At 36.0% G+C, this 23,519-nt stretch overlaps 1 protein-coding gene across 2 annotated transcripts; it reads left to right on the forward strand.

Annotated features, from left to right (window-relative positions):
- The first annotated feature begins 2,616 nt into the window (after positions 1–2,616).
- LOC121405834 (wee1-like protein kinase 1-A) lies at positions 2,617–23,279 on the forward strand. Of its 2 annotated transcripts, XM_041596801.1 has the most exons (10): positions 2,617–3,554; positions 7,192–7,264; positions 8,073–8,242; positions 9,160–9,281; positions 10,338–10,484; positions 12,326–12,451; positions 15,260–15,345; positions 16,734–16,901; positions 20,499–20,644; positions 22,584–23,279. In XM_041596801.1, exons 1-10 carry the CDS (start codon positions 2,800–2,802, stop codon positions 22,708–22,710), a joined length of 1,920 nt encoding a protein of 639 aa, XP_041452735.1. In that variant the 5' UTR covers positions 2,617–2,799; the 3' UTR covers positions 22,711–23,279. The 2 variants fall into 2 exon arrangements, with proteins under 2 accessions (XP_041452735.1, XP_041452736.1); XM_041596802.1 differs by lacking the exons at positions 20,499–20,644; positions 22,584–23,279 and adding an exon at positions 20,263–20,429.
- The last annotated feature ends 240 nt before the right edge of the window (positions 23,280–23,519 follow it).

The following is a 23,519-nucleotide window of genomic DNA, read 5'->3' on the forward strand; positions in this document are numbered from 1 at the left end:
CTAAAAAAACATGAACTTGCATCGTGAAAATCAAATAGCGGAGAGCGAGGTCAGTTCTTTTTCCCTTTTATTTTGGTGTTATATTGTTGTTGTTTTTTTCAAAACTTTTCGTTATTGAAAATCTTTTTTTTTTATATGCCGCCCAGCACGTGATTTTCCACTATGCTGTGACTGGATTTAGGTTTTGATTGATTGATTGATTTTATTCGTCAAGAATATCAAAAGAGATTGAAATTGAAGAATACCTTGACAGGATATATAGCACACATGAAAGCCGAAAGGCTTATTTCCAATGGGGTTCTATAGTTAGTATAAACATTAAAATATTGTAACAAAACTGGAATATGGAAAAAAAATAATAAAATACATACATACATATCCATCAGTCAAATAATATGCAAGCATCTGAAGCAAACAACAATCCTCCTAATATGTGAAACAAGATTATATTTGAACATACCCTAATGTATACATTATCTATTGAAATGTGTGATTTTTAATGGTAATATTTCTCTCGAGTAGCTTCCAGTTTTAGGTGCTTCTTTAATGCACTCTTAAATTGAGAAAATATTTTAACTGCTTTTACTTTATTGGGAAGAGCATTCAAAGATTTTCTTATAGTTCAGGTCACGGCTTTCACTTTACAATCCCATGCGAAATAAACCCCCAAGAATACCTTTGTAATGATATTTTACTTTCTTCCTCTTTCAAATCAAAAAGTTTACAATCATATGAATCAATATTTTGTACATTGTAAACGAAACAAAGAAATGTGTCAATATAAATGAGATTACAAAATTTAAGAATTTATGACAAATGAAATTAACTGCCCAATTTCTCTTGCATAACAATGTGAACGCAGAGAGAAAAACAAAAAAAATATATCAATCGACAAATAAAAACAGACTATGACCTTTATCCCTGAACAGAATAGCAATAATCACTTTTGAACAAAAATGTACAACAACAATAACAAAAACAACACAAATGAATAGATGATTACTTTAAAGGTTAAGTAGAGGAAAGTTATTTTGCCTAAACTTCTTTTTTTAACTCTTTGCATGCTGAATTAATTTTGGGGGATAATAATGACAATAATTGTTTTCATGTTATTTTTTTTATTCAAGATTTTCATATTGCACCATTGATACGTACATGTATTATCATTATAGATGTTATCCAGGAATTATTGCCTTCTATTAGCTTCTCAAATTGAAGGTAGGGGAGAAAACAAATTATTACGATTGTTGAATTTAATTGTATACGAATGTGCAAGACAGCAAATCAGCGCACATCTTGTTACCTAAACTTTCAAAACAACCTAAACTCTTTTGATATTAGAAAAAGAGCGCCATCTCTCGTTGATTTCATGAGCACATTTAACGACGAAGGTTGCTGTTTTTGTTGTGAGGCAACAAAATAAAATATAGAGTATACTAAGATCAGGAAAAGGTTAGGAAAGGAGAGAGAGAACAGAAAAAGTTTCAGTGAGGAAAGTCCAAAATAATGAACAAGTCAAAAAATGCATTCAATATGAAAATAAGTTTTCATTTAGGCATATAAGTATTGGCAAACTAAAACATCAACACAATTATTTTTGAAAAGTTTCATTTTGTATAGATATAGGACAGGGATCTGCATGGGAACAAGGGGAATGGACAATGGCCGAAGTAAGGTAATTCACAAAGATAATTAATTTATAACATAATGTTTCTTAAAGTAAAATATACCAGGTTTTCTTATGATTCACTGGCGGACCGGGGGGGGGGGGCACAGCCGGCCCGGGGAGTCCCCAGTAGATAGGTGCAAGAAAGAATATACTGGACAAATAAGATATGAATTTATATCGGTTTCAAAATATCTGTAATTATCATATGGAACTTCAAATTGGTCACATTTGTGATGTCATATGATCGGAGAGGCAATGACTTCTGTTCCATTCCAAATAAAGGTCAATTTCTTCAAATTAGGCCTATCATGGACCTACCAGCAAATCCATGGGCCTATCGTGAGTATGTGCCCACACACAAAACATGTGATACCAAATTAAACCGTGTCCCACTGTTGGAATAGGCAAAGGGTCCTTCTTGGAGAATAACACGAATCCATGAAATTAAAGTACATTAATTATATGGTCCATGAGAAAGTTATATCCCGGCCATGCACTGACTTGTCATGATGTCATATATATTCAAATATTATCAATAAGAAGTTGTAAAAGAATACTGATAAAAAAAACACAAGTACGAACATTCGGGGTTCCCTTTTACTCTTATTTTAATTTTCTATTGTCCTTTCGAGCCCACCCTCAAACATACACCTGTAATTTACAAGTAACCTTCATAATCCCTTTTATATTTTTATGTAGTATTATCAGGGTTTTTCTTATATAATGTTCTTCGTCATTCGGTCTACGTGGCGTGGCCTGTATGACTCACACTATTTACCATTTTTTAATTCAGTTCATGACGTGACTGAGGACTGGCTGGATTACGTAGCCAATACATAAACAAGATCACAATTGATATAAGCTATTTCGTGATTGGCCGGTGTTTAGTCACGTGATCCCTTCCAAAACGGGCGCGCCATTTTGACGTGCTTTTCTCCGCGCCGCATGTGCTGATATCTCGTTGTGTACTATATGCACGATTGTCGATCTCGCGAGCATATACGCTATATGCAACACGACGCGCGCATGTTGTTGTTATTTACGATTTGTTTGCCACACGCCATCACCATCGATTGAGACGGGAATCGACAACTAATTCATCAAAATCTAACGGTTTTTCTCGACGGAAGATGTCGTTAGCTACACCAATGAATTCCTTATTTCATCAAGGTGTTCACGGATCGCCTACACAACGCCTAGATTTTGGCGATGCTCTCGGTTCCGAAGGCGAAAGTGACGCTAGTTTTGCCGCTTACTCTGATTTCAACGATTTGCAAGAAGAGAGGATTGATCACAGTCCCATTTCAAGTTCATTTTCTGATGATCGTGATGACTCCTTAAATCTCACGGCAGAATGGGATCCCGCCTTGGCAACTCCAAAAAGCAGCCCATCAAAACGGCCCGTGCAACGAAGACCAGTTTCAAGACTTCATGGTGGCGAAAATTCAGTTGCATCTCCCCTTTTCCGAAGGCCAAGCGACTCAAGTTGCAGTCCCTCTCCAATGTTAATATGCGGAAGTAGCCCCGCCTCCTCCGCAGGGGGAAGCGACTCTGTTGGTTCTCCACCCCCACACAAGCGGCTTCGTAACTTGAGACTTTTCGATTCACCACACACGCCCAAATCATTAATTCAAAAGGCAAATGCGAGTGCCAGACGAAATAAACTTCTTGCCAGTAGACTCTTCAGTGAGAAACCCGCTGCTGTACGTGAACATGGTGATGATGGTACTCTTGCAAGGCCGCACACGGCTCCAAACATGAGAAGTATGCAGAGAAGAAGCACAAGAATTTCTAAGACGAGACAGCAGAATGTAGCAAATGTCAACCCATTCACACCATCAGCCATGTTGCAAAACGCAACCAAGAAAAGGCTTCGACAGGAAAGGTAAATTTTAGGGATTCTAAAGTTTAACTTGGTTTTATAACCTCTGGAGACAGTATTTTTTTTTGCATCTTGTCTCTTACTTAGTCTTAATCTTGATTCATGTTTTATTTTGTTCCCCAGTATTAAAATGAATCATGGACTGGTTGTTGATTTATCATGTCATATTTATTGACCATTTTTTGCCATTCTGAGTCGCAGTCATAGGGCATTTTTAATTTTCGGGGGCTATAGTATATTACTACAGTCCTGACAGTACCTGAATGAATCTAACAACACCAACATTACCTGAATCTCCAACATGTCATTGGTAAGCTATTATTTAACATTTGCAACAAATGAGGATTTTTCAGGGCTCTTTTGAGCGTTCAGGGGTCAACTCAAAACCCCGACTTGCCCCCTGTGTACTTTTATCTCTTCACAGCCTACCAATCTGTGACTAGTAGACATGCATGTACATGTAGGCTGAAGAAATCTATTTTTCAAAATTTTATGGAGGGAGGGGGATGCCCCAAAGTCTTGGAGGATACCCTGACCAAAATAGACTGATTATTCAGTCAAGCTGCATAACCTCGCCTTGTTCATTGAATGAGTGCCTTGTATAGAGTAGGGGATGAGGGATAGAAGCATTTGATCTGATCTTTAATTCAAGAGTTACAATACAATTAGACTTTGACCTTGAAGGCTTGAATGAGCAACAGCCTAACAGTGCATCCATTGTTTACACAGTTCATCATATAGCAATGATTGCAATCCAAATTTCAAATGCAGGGAAATGTACATCTCAAAGTCCTCAGCCTTAAAAAAAGGGTGATGATTCAGAAACATACATGCACAGTTTATGTACCTGATCTTATCGAGGCCCCTGAATGATTGACCTTGTAAAGGTCATGCAATGTAGAACATGTAGCAGACTGGTTCAGACAGGAGCGTTCAGGTGCTTTGTTTGCTAAACGTGAAGCTGACGGTTGAATTTTAAAAGCAAATGAGCTTAAGAAGTTTTTTTTCCCATTTACTGTAAATAGCCTGCTCTGTTCTACACTTTTTTAAATCTCAACACAAAGATTTACAGTCAGTTATAGAGGGGGGGGGGGGGGGGGGAAGGTTATTGGCTGGTTTATAGTCTTCAAACACAATACATACATGTACACATTTACAAGATTATGTTGATATGATGAATTATGATGCCTTTGCCTTTTGAAGGCTTAGGCTTATCTTACTTGTGTATTTGGGCCCTTTGTCACAATACACCAAAGAGATCTACTTATGTTCAGAATCAACCATATGAGTATTGACCCTCATGAGAATGGAAGTTTTCAGTGCGCAAACTATTCTCTTTCAGTCAAGTCATAAAGTAAGTTTTATGACTGTAGTTTGACTACAAATCTGGTCACAATTCACAATAGAAAAGTAGTCTTTTGAAAAGGGTTTTGATTCAAATATAATGTTGAAAGGCAGGAGCTTTCCCACCATTTTGGATATTATTCCACCCCTGCTCCTGCATTGGATCAAGATAAATTTAAGGTAGAACAGAGTCCAAGAAAGATTTTTGTTTTAAATGCCTGATTTTTACCGGTACCATCCCAGAACTCTTTAGCAACACCTTTTCATGTCTTTCAGTACAATTATAAAAATAAAAACAACATGTAAAATTATACTTCTCCATGAATTGCACTTCATTTAAATTGAAAGTGCAGGAGAGTAGAATTATGTACCAGTATTGTAATGCATTTTCGTGAGCATCTGTGAAGGAATAAAAATGTGCTAGATGCTGAAATCATGTAAATCTATGGAGGGATTACTGAGCAATCTATCATGCATGTGTCAATTACACCCTATGTGAACCAGCTTATTGATTTTGATTTTAACAAGTTACTTGAACATGTCATTATAATTAGATTTAACCTCTAAATCTATACCAAAAATGCACAAGTGCTTTTCTCAATAACAATCCCCTGGCACCACTGTGCAGCATTAACTGTATGCACATCAAACAGTCTAACCTAATTGGTATTTCTAAAGTTATTTACTTGTAAATCCTATTTTCAATCCTTTATTGTCAGTTTCTTGGCTAAAGAAAAATGAGACATGAAGGGCCTTTTTAGTTAGATTAAAAGAAGTCTCAAAGGTTATCTTAGACTTCAAAGGAGTTCATTTGAAGGCACCCCTGTTTTTGTTATATGCTTTAGAGGTGGCATAAAGGGTTTTTCATGTCTTTCTCACTTTGAACACTGACTAATCCCCCTATTGAAACCCTTATTGATATTTGAAAGGCTACTGTCTTTTGTTTGGTTAATTGGTGTCTATTGAGATAACCTTTGAACTTTGACTATGTAACTGTAGTTACCAGGATCTTGTTTAGATTCAAAAATTTTACTGGTACATTTTGATTATTTATTTGTTGTTCTCTTTTGAGTTGTATCTCCAAGGATTATACACTTTGTAGTTCATTTTTTCAGCTGAAACTTGTAGTCTTTTTCTCATACACTGTACATGTGTCTTTCTACTTTCTGGCTCAAAGTTGTAAGATACTTGTTTTATTATCAGCACTCCTTGATATTGATTATCATTTTATAAAAAAAATGAATACTACCAGAATTACAGCATCCTAAACCTGTATGTTCCCAGGTCACCAGGGTTCTGTAACACAAAGGTTAGCAATTAATTGTACACTTGATTTTCACGATTGATTTTACATTGTAGTCAATGGAATCAATCGCAGAAAAATGTTCTACAATCATTGCTAAGCTTTGTGTTCTGGGCACCAGATTAGTGTTGTATGATGTATCTAAAGTGTGTTTAAACTGTTCATGCAACCATGCGTTTTAAACTCGCCCCAAAGAAAGGTGGTTACGATTTGCACATTTCAAAGATAACTCGGTTGAACAGAGAGATACTGGTTTTATTTTAAAGGCCCAGACCAAAGCATCTGAAAGGGAATTTCATGTGCTATATGGTAATTAATACATGCATAGGCAAAAGATCGATGTTTAAAATCAAAATACATGTATATTGGAGGAACAGGTTTGTAACTTCTAAACAGTCAAATATTTTCACTTACGGTATAAGATGTGAGCAGCTCACCAGACCTGCCAACCAGTACGTTTTTAGCGTATTTAGTACGTTTTACAACCAAAATACGGCAGTACATTTTTTCTATAAAAAATATGTTTTTGTGTAAATTTTTTTTTTTTTTACAAAATCGTAGTTTATGTAGATTGAGAAAAATAATCTCTACATGTTATTATTTCATAAAACTTACACAAAACTTACACAAATATGGTTATTAGATCAATGTTATTTCAGGTACTTTTTTTCCAATCATTTTGTTATAACCAGGGTGAGATATGTATGTTTTTAAATATATTTTTTTTCATCTGCAAGAGCAGTGCGCATTTTAGCTTGCATGCAGCTTGAGCGCCACGATGAGTGAGTGCGACACACATTTTATTATGAAATACACTTTTTATCATAAAATACAATTTTTCATTCCCAGAGGTTGGCAGGTCTGGCTCACCATACCTCTTTTTTAATGCAATTTTTGAATCCCAGGAAATTACCTTTACAAACCAAATCACTCGTGTAACTCTGCTATCAGTAATATTAACTTGATTATTTTATATGTTTTATCTTTGATCAGGAGTATTCTCGATGATGACGATGATGAAATCGATGATGACATGGATGGTAGCTATACAGAAAATCCAGCAAAGGTAATAGTTGGGTTTTAAAAAAAATATCCATTTTGGGTACCTAGGGGGGATTGTAAATTTTTACAAATTTCTGATGATATTGTGACTGTACACTTTCCCATTGAAAAAAAATGAGAATCAGAGGTCTAATCCTGTCTTTTTACATGGGAAGTGTTGTGGCCCAGTGGATTAGTCTCTGGACTTTGAAATAGAGGGTTGTGGGATCGAATCCCAGCCATGGTGTAATTTCCTTCAGCAAGAAATTGATCCACAATGTGCTGCAGTCGACCCAGGTGAGGTGAATGGGTTCCCGGTAGGATTTATTCCTTGAACGCTTTTAGCGCCTATTAAATGGCAGCTCAGCTACAGCGGGGGTAATAATATGATGCCAAGTTTCAAAGCGCAGTTGAGTATATGCACATAGTAACTGCTCAGTTATATAAATGGACATATTATTTATTATTTATATATTCTTAAAAGGAGTTCATGGTATGACGGTGCTGTCAAACTGAAGCTTCAATGATAATTGGACCATTGCCTAGGGGATAATGTTTCAAACAAGAAATCTGCCTTGAAATTATGTAAACCTATCATAATTAAACTTGCCATGTTTCCTTGAAAAAGAGTAAAAAATATGTCATCCCCAACAAATATATTTTCGTTCCCCCTCTCCAGTCATTTTATTTATCAGCTTTTTGCTTTAAAAAAAGTGAAATGTAAAGATTACTTGAGTTAATTGTATTGGCAGTTCTTTGGGGGACATTATATCCTTTCAGCCTAATGTGAAATATTGTGCATTCCTAATTCTTAATGTCGTGTATCTTTACAGAGGATAGCATTACGAGACAGCGACATCTCTCGTTATGAGGCAGAGTTTGTTGAGGTCTGTAAGGTTGGATCTGGCGAGTTTGGATCAGTCTATAAGTGTATCAACAAACTTGATGGATGTTTCTATGCCATCAAGAAATCAAAAAGACCTATCGCTGGATCTGCTTTTGAGTAAGTATTTATCAGTCTTAAATGATTAAATGATTTATAACATTGGCCTGTATTCTGAAGTCAGGTGTGATTTAGACCATGGTCTATCTCATTGCTGAAATTATGGGAAGCCAAAAGTGTCAACCTTTTTATTAAGTTGTATGTTTCTTATGTTTACTGTGCTCTGATTCATCGATGGTGAAGGCAATCATCTATTTACACTTCCTAGACAATTCTGAATGATTTGAGAGCCAAATGAGCTGAAGTATGATATCTTTACTGTTACTGTTAGTGATTTATGTAACAATTGGCTGTCCATACTTAAATCCCCAACTTTAAACCTGAGTTTAAGTTAAACCCGACTTCAGAATATGGGCCATACTGTATATAAACCGTGATCCTGGTTTAAAATTTACCCCCCTCCTCCTTCATGTACAAAAAAATGAGTCACATCACTATTTGTTGTTAAAAAAGAAAAGACATGTAAAAAAAGGGCTGGGACTTGTTACATGAAACTGAAGGATTTTATTGACATTGATTTGACTTCAAGGATATTACCCACAATTTGTCACTTTTGTCTGTGATAGGATGTATAAATGAAGCCCTCACAAAATTGAATTTGAACATCATTATTTGGTTCTTTTAAAAAGTGAAATATGGAGTGACTCTGGTGAGATGCCATCCCAATTCATTCAGTTTACTGATGTGCAATCTCCCCAAGACAAAGACATAATATATTACTTCAATTCATGCACATATATCAAATGAAAAGATAGTACATGTATCACAATAAAGTATATTTGTTAATGAACAATGATAGGATTTGGCTCTGGGATAATTTTATTTTATTTTACAGAACTCAATATATTACACTGCTACAGTGATACATAAGAAGAAAGCCTATAAATATTGCACTATTACTTAATCTTGTATTACAGGCAAATGGCACTAAATGAAGTATACGCCCATGCAGTACTTGGAACTCACATCCATGTTGTCAGATACTACTCAGCTTGGTCAGAAGCTGGTCACATGATCATACAGAATGAATACTGTAATGGTAAGTCACATGATCATACAGAAAGAATACTGTAACGGTATAAAGTCACATGATCATACAGAATGAATACTGTAATGGTAGGTCGCATGATCATACAGAATGAATACTGTAATGGTAGGTCACATGATCATACGGAAAGAATACTGTAATGGTAAGTCAATGGTCACATGATCATAAATATATTAATAGTATCATGATAGGGGCCCACCATACCATTATTAATGCATGGTCTAGGCCTTATTTACTTAATTGTTGTGAAATGTTTTGGCCCAGTGGATTAGTCACCAGACTTTAAACAATTGGTCATGGGTTTGAATCCCAGCCATGGCTAAATTTCCTTCAAGTAATTGATACTGAGCTTTATTCACCAAACAGCTGGAGCTAATGCACCATAGAGTAAGCACCTAGATAGTAGGTGCCTCGTAAATGATATAGACCTTTTTTTTATACCTCTTCAATGTCGAACAGATAAATGGGGTCCTGAGATCTTTGACCAAGGTAAAGTAACCTGTTTTGGGCGATTCCATACGTGTCGTCTGGGACTTTTCGACAACAATTTCTAGATTCCTAGCTGAATGCTTGAGCAATAAAATATTTTCTTTTGTCAGTGATAAAGCTGTAGTGGGTAGCCATGTGAAAAACTAATGACCAACACAAAAAAATTAATTATGGGTAAATTATAGGTGAAAATGTTGTGTGTCGTACGGGACACAGAAATGTCTCGTACGACACACAACATTTCAAGCTCTCATTTACCAATGGACAGCATATTTTTAGTGGTTGTCAGTTTTTTGCATGTCTACCCAGTTGTACTTTGATATTACCACAAAGCAAATGAAATTTCTTCGTTCGTTTGGACAGCAGGATGATAAATATTGTGAAAATGACCGATTTTTCTAGCATGGAATCAACCTATTTATCTTTCAATTACGACTATAAATGATCTAGCATTGAGTTTTAAGGTCCATATCAAGATTACATGTAGCAACTGGTTGTGCGCCTCAAGAAATGTTATACTAGTAGTATTGGAATTCATTTTTATCTGTTAATTTTCAGGTGGTAGTTTAGCAGACATCATCTCATCTAATAAGCAGAACAATCACATAATGACGGAGATAGAACTCAAACAGGTCTTGGTCCAAATAGCTCAAGGTCTTAAATACATCCATTCACAAGGACTGGTCCATATGGATATTAAACCAGGTAAGTAGTATTGGTCTGATATTAAAGAAATATATGTTAAGAGGCAGGAGAAAATTATTAAACTCTCATTGTCTTCTTAACCAGTATTGTATTTTGACTTTTTTAAATGAGACGTGTCATATAAACCCCTCAAAAAAAGTTTTGCAACTCAGTTTTGGGGGATGATATCTTTTTGGTTAATGAAGTATAAAAGATGAAACTGGTATCATTGGAAAGCTGAATTATTCTTTTTTACAATGACATGCCATTTGCTGTGATTATGTAATCATGGAATATGCAATCACCCTGAACATCGAGAAAAGTCAGAAGTGAAATGTTGCAAAATGCATTGATTTCCGACAAGAGTCTCCATTTCTATAGAATTTCCACCATGCAGGTGACAGTGAATGCACTCGGTCCATCCTCGAAACAATTTGAAATTCGCTATTGCAAACGACGCATTTTGCAACATTTCATGTCTAATATTGCTGCGTATTATCATGTCTGTGTATTTCATGATAACATTAGCATTACAAATGACACATGATTGTAAAGAAGAATAATCATGCTTTCTAAAGATATCACTTTTACACATGATGATGGCACATTAAGAAATTTATTAGCACTCAAACTTGCAGTTTGAGTTGCAGAACTCAAACATGACATGGCAACGAATTTTGCAACATTTCATTTTTTACATTGCTGCATATTTATCATGTCTGTGTATTTCATGATAACACTAGCATTACAAATGACACATGATCGTAAAGAAGAATAATCATACTTTCCAATGATACCACTTTTACATATGATGATGGCACACTAAGAAATTTATTAGCACTCGAACTTGAGTTGCGGAACTTTTTTTGAGGGGTTTAGTATTAACCCTATATAGCCGGGCTATTTTGAAATTGCATAGCCCGGGGGGGGGGGCTATTAGGCCCCCCTCAGATCTCGGCCGTTTATCGACCGATTGCGACCAAATTTGATGTGTGGGTGTCTCATGTATTTTAAAATTTGTGATATTTATTATCATTTTTTATTTATCTAATTAATTATGCAAATATTCAAATTTTTTCAAGGAATTTTCAATTTTTGTAGTTTTCCCCCATTTTTTGAGAAAATGCAATGGAATCAAGCATGTTAGTAGCCAGTCATGTAATCTAAAAGACAGCTCACTCAACTGTATTGAAATTGTATAATTATTAGATTATAATAGTAATTAATTATGCGCATATGCTAATTTTTCGCGATAATATTCTTGTTTCCTTCCGTGTTTCCAAATTCTTATGTATTTCTTTGTTTTTAATTTATTATGTATTTCTTTGTTCTGAAATCTCTATTTTTTTATTGTTTTTTTAAATCTAGAATAGTTGGTGATAGCCCAAAAGAAAGTTATGTGAGGAAAAAACAGAAAAAAAAACATTCATCCGACAACATTTCTTGTAAAACCCATACATTGTACACACAAAAGTCAATGGAAATTGCCATTTTCGGTGACATTGGTCACGAATATGTGCTATATCTCCGCAAGTACACCCCCGATATTCGCAAACAGGGTCTCAAAATGTGCGGGAGATGTGAAAGAAAAAAGTCATGAAATTTCAGCGTATTTTTTTTTTTGCATTTACAAATTATCGCGAAAAATGTCGAGGGGGGCCTTTTTGGCTCCCCCCCCCCCCGGGCTATATAGGGTTAAAGATTTTTAAGACTTGACAGTTCCTATTTACAAAGCCTTTTGGAAAAAAAATTCTCACAAATTTACATTGATTTTGTAGATCTTTAAAACAAACACGTTTTCTAGCAGAGTGTACCAACATATTGCATTAATTCACTGTTAATTTGATGTGCTTGTTATTCAGGTAATATATTCATCACTAAGAAAGAGCCTCTCCCATCAACGACATCTGAGACAGAGAAGATAGATGAAGATGAAGAAGTATCGTTAGAAGACACTCAAACTCTCACTCATCTTACTTACAAAATTGGTAGGTTATAGCAGGGTGCTACGTAACTTTTTAGAAGCACTTGCAGTAAATTTTTAAATAGTTGTATTATACTTGCCCAAATATTTAATTCACTTGCCTGAAAAAAATCCTGAAAAAAAGTTTTGCCTCTTCAAAAGAAAGTACATGTATTGCAGTTTAATAAACCATTGGCTCTTTTCACTCTTTTTGACATGAACTGATCTACTTTGTTATTGCATTTCTTTTTCTAAAGGGATCTTGCCTGCCATGAAAAAAAATTTGGTTCAATATCATATCCACCATAATTGTTGTCATTTTACTGTGAGAATTTTGCTTGCCCAATTCGGGCAAGTAGTTTTGGTCTGTACTTCAAAACACTTGCCCGACTCCAACTTTTACTTGCCCAGGACAATCGGGCAAGTGCTTATGTAGCGTCCTGGTTAGATACACACATTAGGTTAACATTATGAAGTACTTATGTGTATTTTGAAAAATCCTGAATGTGATGTGTTGTGTATAATGCTATTCACAAGAATAAAAAACGCACAGGAAGGGGGGAAAAATCTGCAGATACTTTCAAGATATCAGTAACTGAAAGATCATCATTTAATTATCTCCTTGGAAGACTAATGTAATACATTGTTGTTTATGGAATGGAATTGATATGATGTTTCTGGTTATTTTATCTCTTCATTCAATCTCTAAATTATTATTTTGGGATGCAATTTTTTTAGGGCTTCATGTTTGCAACACATCACAAATGTAGGTGATAAATGGGATCTTGCAGCTCAGATTTTTTTTGTTGAGTCAGTTCAATTTTGAATATAGTAAATACCTGACTAAATGGAACTTATTGGCCGAATTCACAAAGGTGTTTTTGAAAACCCACGGATGAGTCCATGGTTTACGCAGATTTCCTGTATTTATTACCGTAAGTAACGGTGTATTAACCGCACCTTTTTCTCGGCGGGGTAGAAGCAAAAGTCGGGGGTGCGGTTTATACACGGTGACGGGTCTGAGCCAGCCCGCCGTAACCCCTCCCATACATGTACGATGTCTGCCAGTTCACAACACATCGAGTGGCCGGGCGTAGCCGCCCAGGCAATGTCGTTTAGAGGGGTATGAGCCGCGGGTAATGGGAAGCGATTATTGCAATATTACTTAAATGGTGTCCATAACAAACGCACTCACTTTCATGACACTAATTTTGACTTTATTCTTGATTCAAAGTAGTGAAGTTCCCTGACTAATTTAAAAGAGACGCCAAGCATACTCGGTAATATTTTGTCACCGCTGAGCGAGAGTTGAGTGAGCTTAGAGATTGCGTTGTAATGTGGTTACAGTGCGACTTAAGCTGGCGCTATTCAAAGTCCCGTTTCGCGCCAGCTTGTTTTTTTCTTTCCTGTTTGCTTTTCATAAGATACCATGTCAACCACGCACGAGAGAGACGGCACGAAGCTGTAAACAACAACAGGAAAAAATGTCAATTTCTTTGTTTCTCGAACCTTCCTGTAATCCCATATCCAAAATTCATGCTAAGACATCAAATTTCTGAGAAGTGATTGTGAGATTGTGATGCAAGAAATGTGAATGTTTCTTCCTCCTACGCTGGGAAAGACAGATCATAATTTGATAAGATGTACTGGCATGACTTGTACTGTATCGTAGTTTGCTATGTAATGGCAGTGCTGTGTGTGTAGACTGTGACTGTGAGGTGAGCGAGTGTGTAAGTTGCCAATATTGGCGGGACCGTTCTTTCTTTCTAACATTTGTAGATGAATTGATCAAGAACAGCATATTTCTGCATACCGGTAATCTCTTTGGATACTTTGAAATCTTAAAAGCTTAGATTTTGTTTCTCCGTACCTCAAATATGCATGTAAATGTGAGATTTTTTTTTTTTTTTAGTCCAAAGTTGGGGGTGCGGTTAATACACGGGTGCGGTTAATACACCGTTACTTACGGTACGCTTATTTCACCGCACATATTGAAAATGTCCAATGCTGATGCGTGCTTTTGTCACCATGAACCAAATTGACGCCCGTTGCCGTGGTTATCCAAGCTATTTTATTCATGAGTCCTCTCTTCAAACAGTGAACTCCTGAATAAAATAGCGTGGATAACCATGGCAACGGGCGTCAGTTTTGCGCACTGACAAAAGCACGCATCAGCATTGGACATTTTTAATATATGCGGTAAGATAACTGTAATTTATAATGAGTCTACTCTTCAAACAGTGAACTCCTGAATAAAATAGCATGGATAATCATGGCAACAGGCATCAATTTTGGCGCATGGGACAAAAGCGTGCATCAGCAATGGACATGTTTTATACACGCACCCGATACGCACTAACTTAAGCATAATTTATACAGGAAATCTGCATAAACCATGGATTTAACCGTGGGGTTTTAAAAACCACCTTTGTGAATTCGGGCCATTAACTTTCCAAAAACTAATAGTAAAAAAAAGATAAAGGTTTTGATATATGCTATGCCAGGCAGCATCCAGCAAATATTTGAATGTGTGCTAGCTTTGTACAATTGGTCTGATGTTACATCCATATTGAAATGCAAAATCAAAAGTATGGTAATGAATAGAAGATTTATGTTAGTTGCTAATTTGGGGAGAAAAACAGATTAATGATGACATTGTGAAATCTGTCACAATGTCATCAGTAATCTGATCATATGTCATGTATATCATTATTTCGAAATGTTAATCATTCAAATTTGTCAGGTATTGGTGATATTTATCTCATTCTATTTTAGAGCAATTTTTAGTTCCCAATGCTAATTTATACCTTTAACTGTATGGTAATGTTTTCAGGTGATCTGGGTCATGTGACATCAATATCCAACCCTAAGGTAGAGGAAGGTGATGTGAGGTTTTTACCGGTAGAGATACTACAAGAGGTAGGTTATCTTACATTCAAGTGTTGCCATGGTAATGACTAATCATGCAGCATTTCAGGTATTAATAAGGTGATGTTAGGTTTTTACCAGGCCCCATGTAACTAGAAATTCCAGTGAGTTATTGATAATTATGATATGCTTGCTAATGTCTGCGACTTTTTGCCACTTAGTTATTAAAATTTTATTTGTAGACTTTGTTTACATTTGTAGCTTGTTCTTACAAGAGAGTTGTTGCCGGCATATAGCCATGAGGGTTTTTAGATGGTGTTTGTGCTCTATACGTTAACACCATTATGTATTATTAATATTAAAATGCTTTTAAATCTTGTATTGGCATTAGAGAGAGGGGGGAATCAAATTGTTATTGTAACAATCTATGATGGAATTAAAACCTTGCGTATGGAGGTGCTGAAGTTGCAGAGTTATACAGTGCGTCACACAAAAAAAGAAACCAAGATTTAGCGATGATTTATCATAACTTAATCACAAATACAATAGACAAATGACCTACCATTGTAAAGCTTAGAATCTCCTCTTTCATCTGAAATTACTTTATTTCTCATCCACGCATGACCGAGCAAAACAATTTGAAGAATTGTGAAATTATATCTTAAGCTTTCATATTGGGGGGAGGGATAAGCCTCCTTATCTATAGGAAACTTATGACACCACAGATTGGGACCAAAATTGTAAAAGGCACAAGATAGTTTATAAGAGGCGTATTATGCCAGTCAATAAGACATCCAATGCTCTCAAATGAACTTTATCTAGGCCGGGGTTAGCTTTTTGGAGTTCATATCACAGCGATCACGCCAAAAATTGGCAGGCAGGTTGCCTGGGACGTTATCTACAAAATTCTGTATTAATGTATTTCATGCGAATCGCTGTCAATTGATTACCCTAATTTATGCAGAATTAGTATGCAAAATAAATATAACCATAAACAGCATAGAATAAATCCATTTAGGCTAGCAAAACTAAAAATAACCATACATGTACATTGTACGAATTTTGGTGGAACGCAGTTTGCATCGACTTTGTACACGAAATCACGTTTTTGAGCATTTTTTGTCACTTACAGAATGTTGCATGATTTCAGAACTGCTTACCCGGGCGTCGCAGATTTTATCTCAATAGATGCGCAAGACTTGAAAGTAAAAAGTCAGCAAGCAGTGCAGTAAAAAAAAAATCGCACGGCAAAAATATTGCGCAAATTGTTGAGGGGGCCTCGAGCCCCCCCCCCCCCCCCCCCGGCGCTGAGACGGTTAAGCCTTTGTTTTTGTTTAGTCAAAATTGTTTTATTAATTTTACCCACATATTTTTTTTTGTCACTTTGCCTTGAGCATTTTAGATCCATTATGAATATCAAATCACAATTTTTTTTTCAGGAGCACACACACCTAACGAAAGCAGATATCTTTGCCCTTGCATTGACTGTATACCTAGCAGCCAGCGGTGAAACATTACCAAAGAATGGTGATGATTGGCATAGTATAAGACAGGGTGAACTTCCTCCACTAACACACATCTCGTCGGACCTGGTTCATCTTTTACAGGTATGGTTAACATGCCAGATTCAAGGCCCTGTTTCACAAACAGGTTTTGAATCCTTGGATTATACAAATTTAAATTTATCAGAATACATGCATCTATTTGGATACTGGGGGTGTTTCACAAAGATTTAACCCTATCTAGGCCGGGGTATTTTGGGAGTTCATATGGCCGGGGGGGGGGGCCTCCCAGGCCCCCCCTAAGATCTCGGCCACGACCGCGCGATTGCGCCGAAAATTGGCACGGGGGTTGCCTAGGACATAATCTACAAGATTGTATAGTAATTTATTTCATGTGAAACGCTATTAAGTGATTATGCTAATTTATGCGTAATTAGTATGCGAAATCATACTTTTTCCTCTAACTCCCTAAATAAGGCTCCATATGTACTGAGTTTTGGTATAGAAACTCTTTGTGGTGTTCTTAGCAAGTGTACATGAAAAAAATTGTGATATCGAATCATTTTCTTATGTATTATATTGTTTTTTGCAATTTCTTATGTATTTCTCTGTTTTTTCGACCTTTTGTTTTTCATTGTTTTTTCAATGAAATTTGTTGGGGACTCTTCTATGATCATAAAAAGCATAAAATAAATACATTTAGACCAGCAAAACTAAAAATAATCATACATTTATGAATTTTGGTTGAAAACACAATTTGCATTGACTTTGTACACGAAATCACGTTTTTGAGCAATTTTCGGTCTGACATGCACTTACATAATGTTGCGTAATTTCGGAACCACATACCCGAGTGACGCGAAATTGGTCTAAAAAATTGCGCAAGACTTGAAAGTAAAAAGTCAGCGAGCGGCGCGGTCAAAAAATTTCGCACTGCAAAAATATCGTGGGATTCGTTGAGGGGAGGCCTCTGAGGCCCACCCCCCCCCCCCCCCCGGCCCGGCCTAGATAGGGTTAAGTATGACTTAAAAGTCGCACTTAAATGTCAACGCGTACTTGATATGCAACGCACGATCTTATTGATACGCAGTAGTGCGCATCCCCATGACACGATCTGACCAATGCAGTCAATCCTTTCATATCGTACGCAACTCAGTATTTAAGTGCAATTCAGTATTTAAGTGCAACTCTAAGTCATACTTAAATCTTTTTGAAACACCCCCTGGTTTTCAACGCAAGAATGATGTCAGAATCAAGAAAAAATTGAGACATGAATCTGCTCTCAGAGAAGGGTTTGAGCTTTTCCATATTTTGAATTCATTTTCCCAATTTTGAGCTTTTTTGTTATATACTGATTTTACATTTTTCTCTTAAATACAATTCATTATTGCGATAGAAGTAACAGCCTTCTATCAGTTTACATTTAAAAATATTTCACTCAATCTGCAACAGAGAAACTTGTGCACTCATCTCCTCACGTCTTGATTTAGGTATTACAGCCTTATCTTTAATATACCTAACTCTAAATTTACCCAACTTCAGAATTCAGCAGCTTGCAATGTTCTCTGTCAAATAAACACAATCAAATAACTCCTGTTCTTATGGATTGCCCATATAGGATTGCCTGGTTTTCAAAATTCTACCTTTGGTTTATCGTATCATCAATGGATCTGCACCCGATTACAACAAGTCTCTTATACACCACTATCAACCTGCATGCACACTGCGATCATCCCAATCTCGTCTCTTACATATTCCACTATCTAAAAATCCTGGGGCGATTGAGCCTTTGCTCATGCCGGACCAGCCCTGTGGAATTCACTACCACAGGAGCTGAAGAATTCAAACTCTGCAACATCCTTTAACCCTATCTAGGCCGGGGGGGGGGGGCCTCGGAGGCCCCCCCCTAAACAAATCGCGCGATATTTTCGCTGTGCGAAATTTTTTGACCGCGCCGCTCGGTGAGTTTTTACTTTCAAGTCTTGCGCAACTTTTGAGACCAATTTTGCGTCCGAAATTACGCAACATTATGTAAGTGCATGTCAGACCGAAAATTGCTCAAAAACGTGATTTCGTGTACAAAGTCAATGCAAATTGTGTTTTCAACCAAAATTCATAAATGTATGATTATTTTTAGTTTTGCTAGTCTAAATGTATTCATTTTATGATTTTTATGATCACAGAAGAGTCCTCAACAAATTTCATTGAAAAAACAATGAAAAACAAAAGGTAAAAAAAAAACAAAGAAATACATAAGAAATTGCAAAAAACAATATAATACATAAGAAAATGATTTGATATCACAATTTTTTTCATGTACTCTTGCTAAGGACACCACAAAGAGTTTCTATACCAAAAATTAGTACATTTGGAGCTTTATTTAGGGGGTTAGAGGAAAAAGTATGATTTCGCATACTAATTACGCATAAATTAGCATAATCACTTAATAGTGATTCGCATGAAATAAATTACTATACAATCTTGTAGATTATGTCCCAGACAACCCGCGTGCCAATTTTCGGCGCGATCGCGCGGTCGACGGCCAAGATCTTAGGGGGGGGCCTGGGAGGCCCCCCCCCCCGGCCATAGGAACTCCCCAAATACTCGGCCTAGATAGGGTTAAAGGGATGGTCCAGGCTGAAAGTATTTATAGCTTAATAAATAAAGAATTCACTGAGCAAAATGCTGAAATTTCATCAAAATCGGATAACAAATAAAGTTATTGAATTTTAAAGTTTAGCAATATTTTGTTCAAACAATCGTCATGAATATTCATTAGGTAGGCTGATGATGTCACATACCCACTTGTTCTTTTGTATTTTATTATATGAAATTAGGTTTATTCAAATTTTTTCCTCCAAGAACTAGAAAAATTGGATTGAAAACTGATTTAGTGCATTAGATATTTATTGCTGCAACTTATTTCATTATAAGGGAGACATATTATTCTCACAAGAATGAAATAATGAAGAAATTATGATTTTATGTAATAACATAAGAAAACGGAAAGTGGAGATATGACATCATCACCCCACCTGATGAATATTCATGACAACTGTTTTCACAAAATATTGCTAAACTTCAATAACTTTATTATTTGTTATCTGACTTTGATGAAACTTTCGGCATTTGCTCAGTAAATTCTACTCAATGTATTAAGATATATTTTCAGCACAGACCATCCCTTTAAGGGCAACCTAAATTGCATCTGTTCACCAGCAGGTGCTAGGTTTGAAGACAGACATTTTTTCTCCTTTTTTAATTTACCCTTTCTTGTACTTCTCTTAGTTCTCTTTACTTTTATGCTTTGCTCTCTTCTAAGTGCCTTGAGCATTTAATCCAAATTGACGTTATACAGATCATATGTATTATTAGTATTAGACTATGATCCACTCTGATCCAATACAGCATACCTCAGCCTAGTAAACAATCTTATATCAATCTCTCTCTCTCTCTGATTAAATAGACTATGATCCACCCAGACCCGACACAGTGACCTTGTGCCTCGGTCCTAGTCCAGCACCCACTGTTATGCCCTAACAGTAAACAATCTTATATCAATCTCTCTCTCTGTCTTATTAGACTATGATCCACCCAGACCCGACACAGTGACCTTGTGCCTCGGTCCTAGTCCAGCACCCACTGTTATGCCCTAACAGTAAACAATCTTATATCATTCTCTCTCTCTCCGTGTCGTATTAGACTATGATCCACCCAGACCCGACACAGCGACCATCAGCCGCTGCCCTAGTCCAGCACCCACTGTTATGCCCTAACAGTAAACAATCTTTCACCCAACTCAAAAGGGAGCTAAATGTTGCAAAGTTTCAGAATGCAGTCCTCTCCAGGTAAGATACTAGTAGATGGTTGGAGTTTTATTGAAATATCCTTTAGAAATAGAAAATAAAATGAAACATGTCTTTAAAGGTCAAGTCCACCTCAGAAAAAATGTTAATTTGAATTATTGGAGAAAAGTCAGATAAGCACAATGCTGAAAATTTCATCAAAATTGGATGTAAAAGAAGAAGAAAGTTATGACATTTCAAAGTTTCGCTTATTTTTAACAGAATATTTATATGAATGAGCCAGTTACATCCAAATGAGAGAGTCGATGATGTCACTCACTCACTATTTCTTTTGTTTTTTATTGTTTGAATTATACATTATTTCAATTTTTACAAATTTGACATGTTCAGGGAGGAATGAAACTTCCATTTCACATGACACTGACGAGAAGAAAAATAAATAATTTCATATAATAAAATACAAAAGAAATAGTGAGTGAGTGATGTCATCAGTTCCTCATTTGCATACTGACCAAGATGTGCATAAACTCTTTGTGAAATTAAGCGAAACTTTAAAATGCCCTAACTTATTATTTTACATCCGATTTTGATGAAATTTTCAGTGTTATGCTTGTTGAATTTTTCTCTTTTTATTCAAATCAAGTTTTTGTTGGGGTGGACTTGTCCTTTAATGTCCACCAAGGGAAACACAAAATGTGGCCTTTACAGACAGGTGGCTGCTATAGACAGTTTGCCTCCATGGGAATCAGTTTTAGTGGTCACTATAGGCAGGTGGCTGTTATGAACAGGTGACCACTAACATAGGTTACACTGTAGTAGCAAAGTATATTAGTAAAGGCAGATAAGAGACTATTTTCAGGATTCTAACTAACATTTCCAGCTACTTTGTAAAGGCACATTGTCAACAGACAGATATGCATCTTTACTTCAGGAATCCTGCATTCAGATTTTCATTATGATAAATCATCACAGTCACCATAGATTAAATAATGCAGACTGCATGAAAGCTGCGATGAAAAGATGCATAACAAGATTCCTGCTTAAGCTACTTGACAACCTTCAACTCACCTTCTGGAAGGTACAGATTTAAGCGTCTGCCCTTTGGCATTAGAGTAGCTCAAGACATTTTCCAAGAGAAGATGGACATGATTCTCGCGCAGTGCCCAGGCACAGGAAAATGAAACCATTGGAACAAGATAGTTTGTGTGAAAACAGACAAATCATAGAAAGTTTGAGAAAAATTGAATAAATAATAAGAAAGTTATGAGCATTTGAAGTTTAGATAAGTATTTTAATGTAGATCCTCTCATTGGCAATGTAACAAAGATGTGTGATATCACATGTGAACAACTTTCCCACTGCTTTTGTGTATATTTCACTCAAAATGCCTCTTTTATCACATCTATCATTAGAGCATATATTCTTATTTTAGGAGGGCTTGTAATTCAGATTTTCAAACAATATATTATGAATAAAGAGTTTGTATCACCATAAGAAATAGCAAAAAGAGACATTTTAGGGGTATTTTATAGTCCATCAAAGGGAAAGTTGTTCACATGTGACGTCACACATCCTTGTCTCATTGCCAATAGGAGGATCTCCATAGCATTAGTGATTGCAATATTCAAATGCTCATAACTTTCTCATTATTTGTCTGATTTTCTCTTATTATTTGATTATTCTCTTTCCACACAAGCCCACTTGTTCCAAGGGTTTCATTCCCCTAAGACAAGTTTCCTAATCATGATTGCAAACCTCATGTCAGACAGGAATCACCCAAGCTGTACAGACCAGCAGTCATTGATATATCAAGATGTCCATGAACGAAAATTCATGTTGTAAACTTGTATTAGTGTACTAGCATATCAATGAGGTTTCTTTTGGTGTTATGAAAGAATCATTTTCAAATACCTTTTCATGTAACAATAACAACGAAAAGAAAACAACAACAATGCAAACTTTGTTTCCCTTTGTTTTCCAGGGAACTTAGCGAGGCTCGCAATGCAAACCAGAAAGGAGGAAGCACCATGAACCCTCCTAAATCAAGGTCTAATTCTCGACTCGTTGGAAAGAAGGTTAATAGAAGTATGAGCCTTACTATATATTGAAGACTGATCAAGAATTACAATGTATAACCCAAGTACATGCCTTACCATATATATTGAAGACATATCATTGAGGCTCATTCAAAGTTGCAGTACAAACCCCAGTTTAAGTGAAATTGATGACAAAGCTGGGATTTAAACTTACAACATGTTGATAGCGGGACCAATTGTTTAACCACTGATCCACACAACAAACCTCGGCAACAAATATTTGCTAGGGAGGGAGACATCCTTCTTTGCATGGCTGCAAAGCCCATTGTCTAATCGAATTTCTTCTGAAATCCATGATGATGACATGACAATTTCTCATAGAAAATTTTGAAAAAAATGTTCTTTCTAAATTTGTTTTGAAATTTATAGCTCCAGCGATCATTTGGCCAGTAGCTTTGCATGCTTGCATGGTTTTAAACTTAACATAACAATCTGCTCATGCAGCTTTAATGCTTTGCTGATTTAACCAATTACTTATGATACGTTTTACATCTTAGTTAAAAATCAAGTCCACCCAAGAAAAATGTTGATTTGAATCAATAGAGAAATATCAGACAAGCTTAATTCTGCAAATTTCATCCAAATCGGATGTAAAATAAGAAAGTTATGACATTTTAAGTTTCGCTTATTTTTCACAAAATAGTTATATGCACAATTTAGTCACATGCAAATAAGAGAATCGATGATGTCCATCACGCACTATTCCTTTTGTATTTATTGTTTGAATTATACAATATTTCTTTTTTACAGATATTACAATAAGGACCAACTTGACTGAACCATAAAATTTAAAACGATGGTAATTCTACATGTTCAGGGAG

This window comes from Lytechinus variegatus, chromosome 19, assembly GCF_018143015.1.
Source record: "Lytechinus variegatus isolate NC3 chromosome 19, Lvar_3.0, whole genome shotgun sequence".
In the NCBI taxonomy this organism is placed as follows: domain Eukaryota; kingdom Metazoa; phylum Echinodermata; class Echinoidea; order Temnopleuroida; family Toxopneustidae; genus Lytechinus; species Lytechinus variegatus.

Excerpts from the sequence above, each read along its gene's own strand:
- LOC121405834 (XM_041596801.1), top strand. The coding sequence starts at position 2,800 with ATGTCGTTAGCTACACCAATGAATTCCTTATTTCATCAAGGTGTTCAC. Across the intron at positions 3,555-7,191 it reads AAAAGGCTTCGACAGGAAAG|GAGTATTCTCGATGATGACG; the intron begins GTAAATTTTAGG and ends ATCTTTGATCAG. Across the intron at positions 20,645-22,583 it reads CAGAATGCAGTCCTCTCCAG|GGAACTTAGCGAGGCTCGCA; the intron begins GTAAGATACTAG and ends TTTGTTTTCCAG.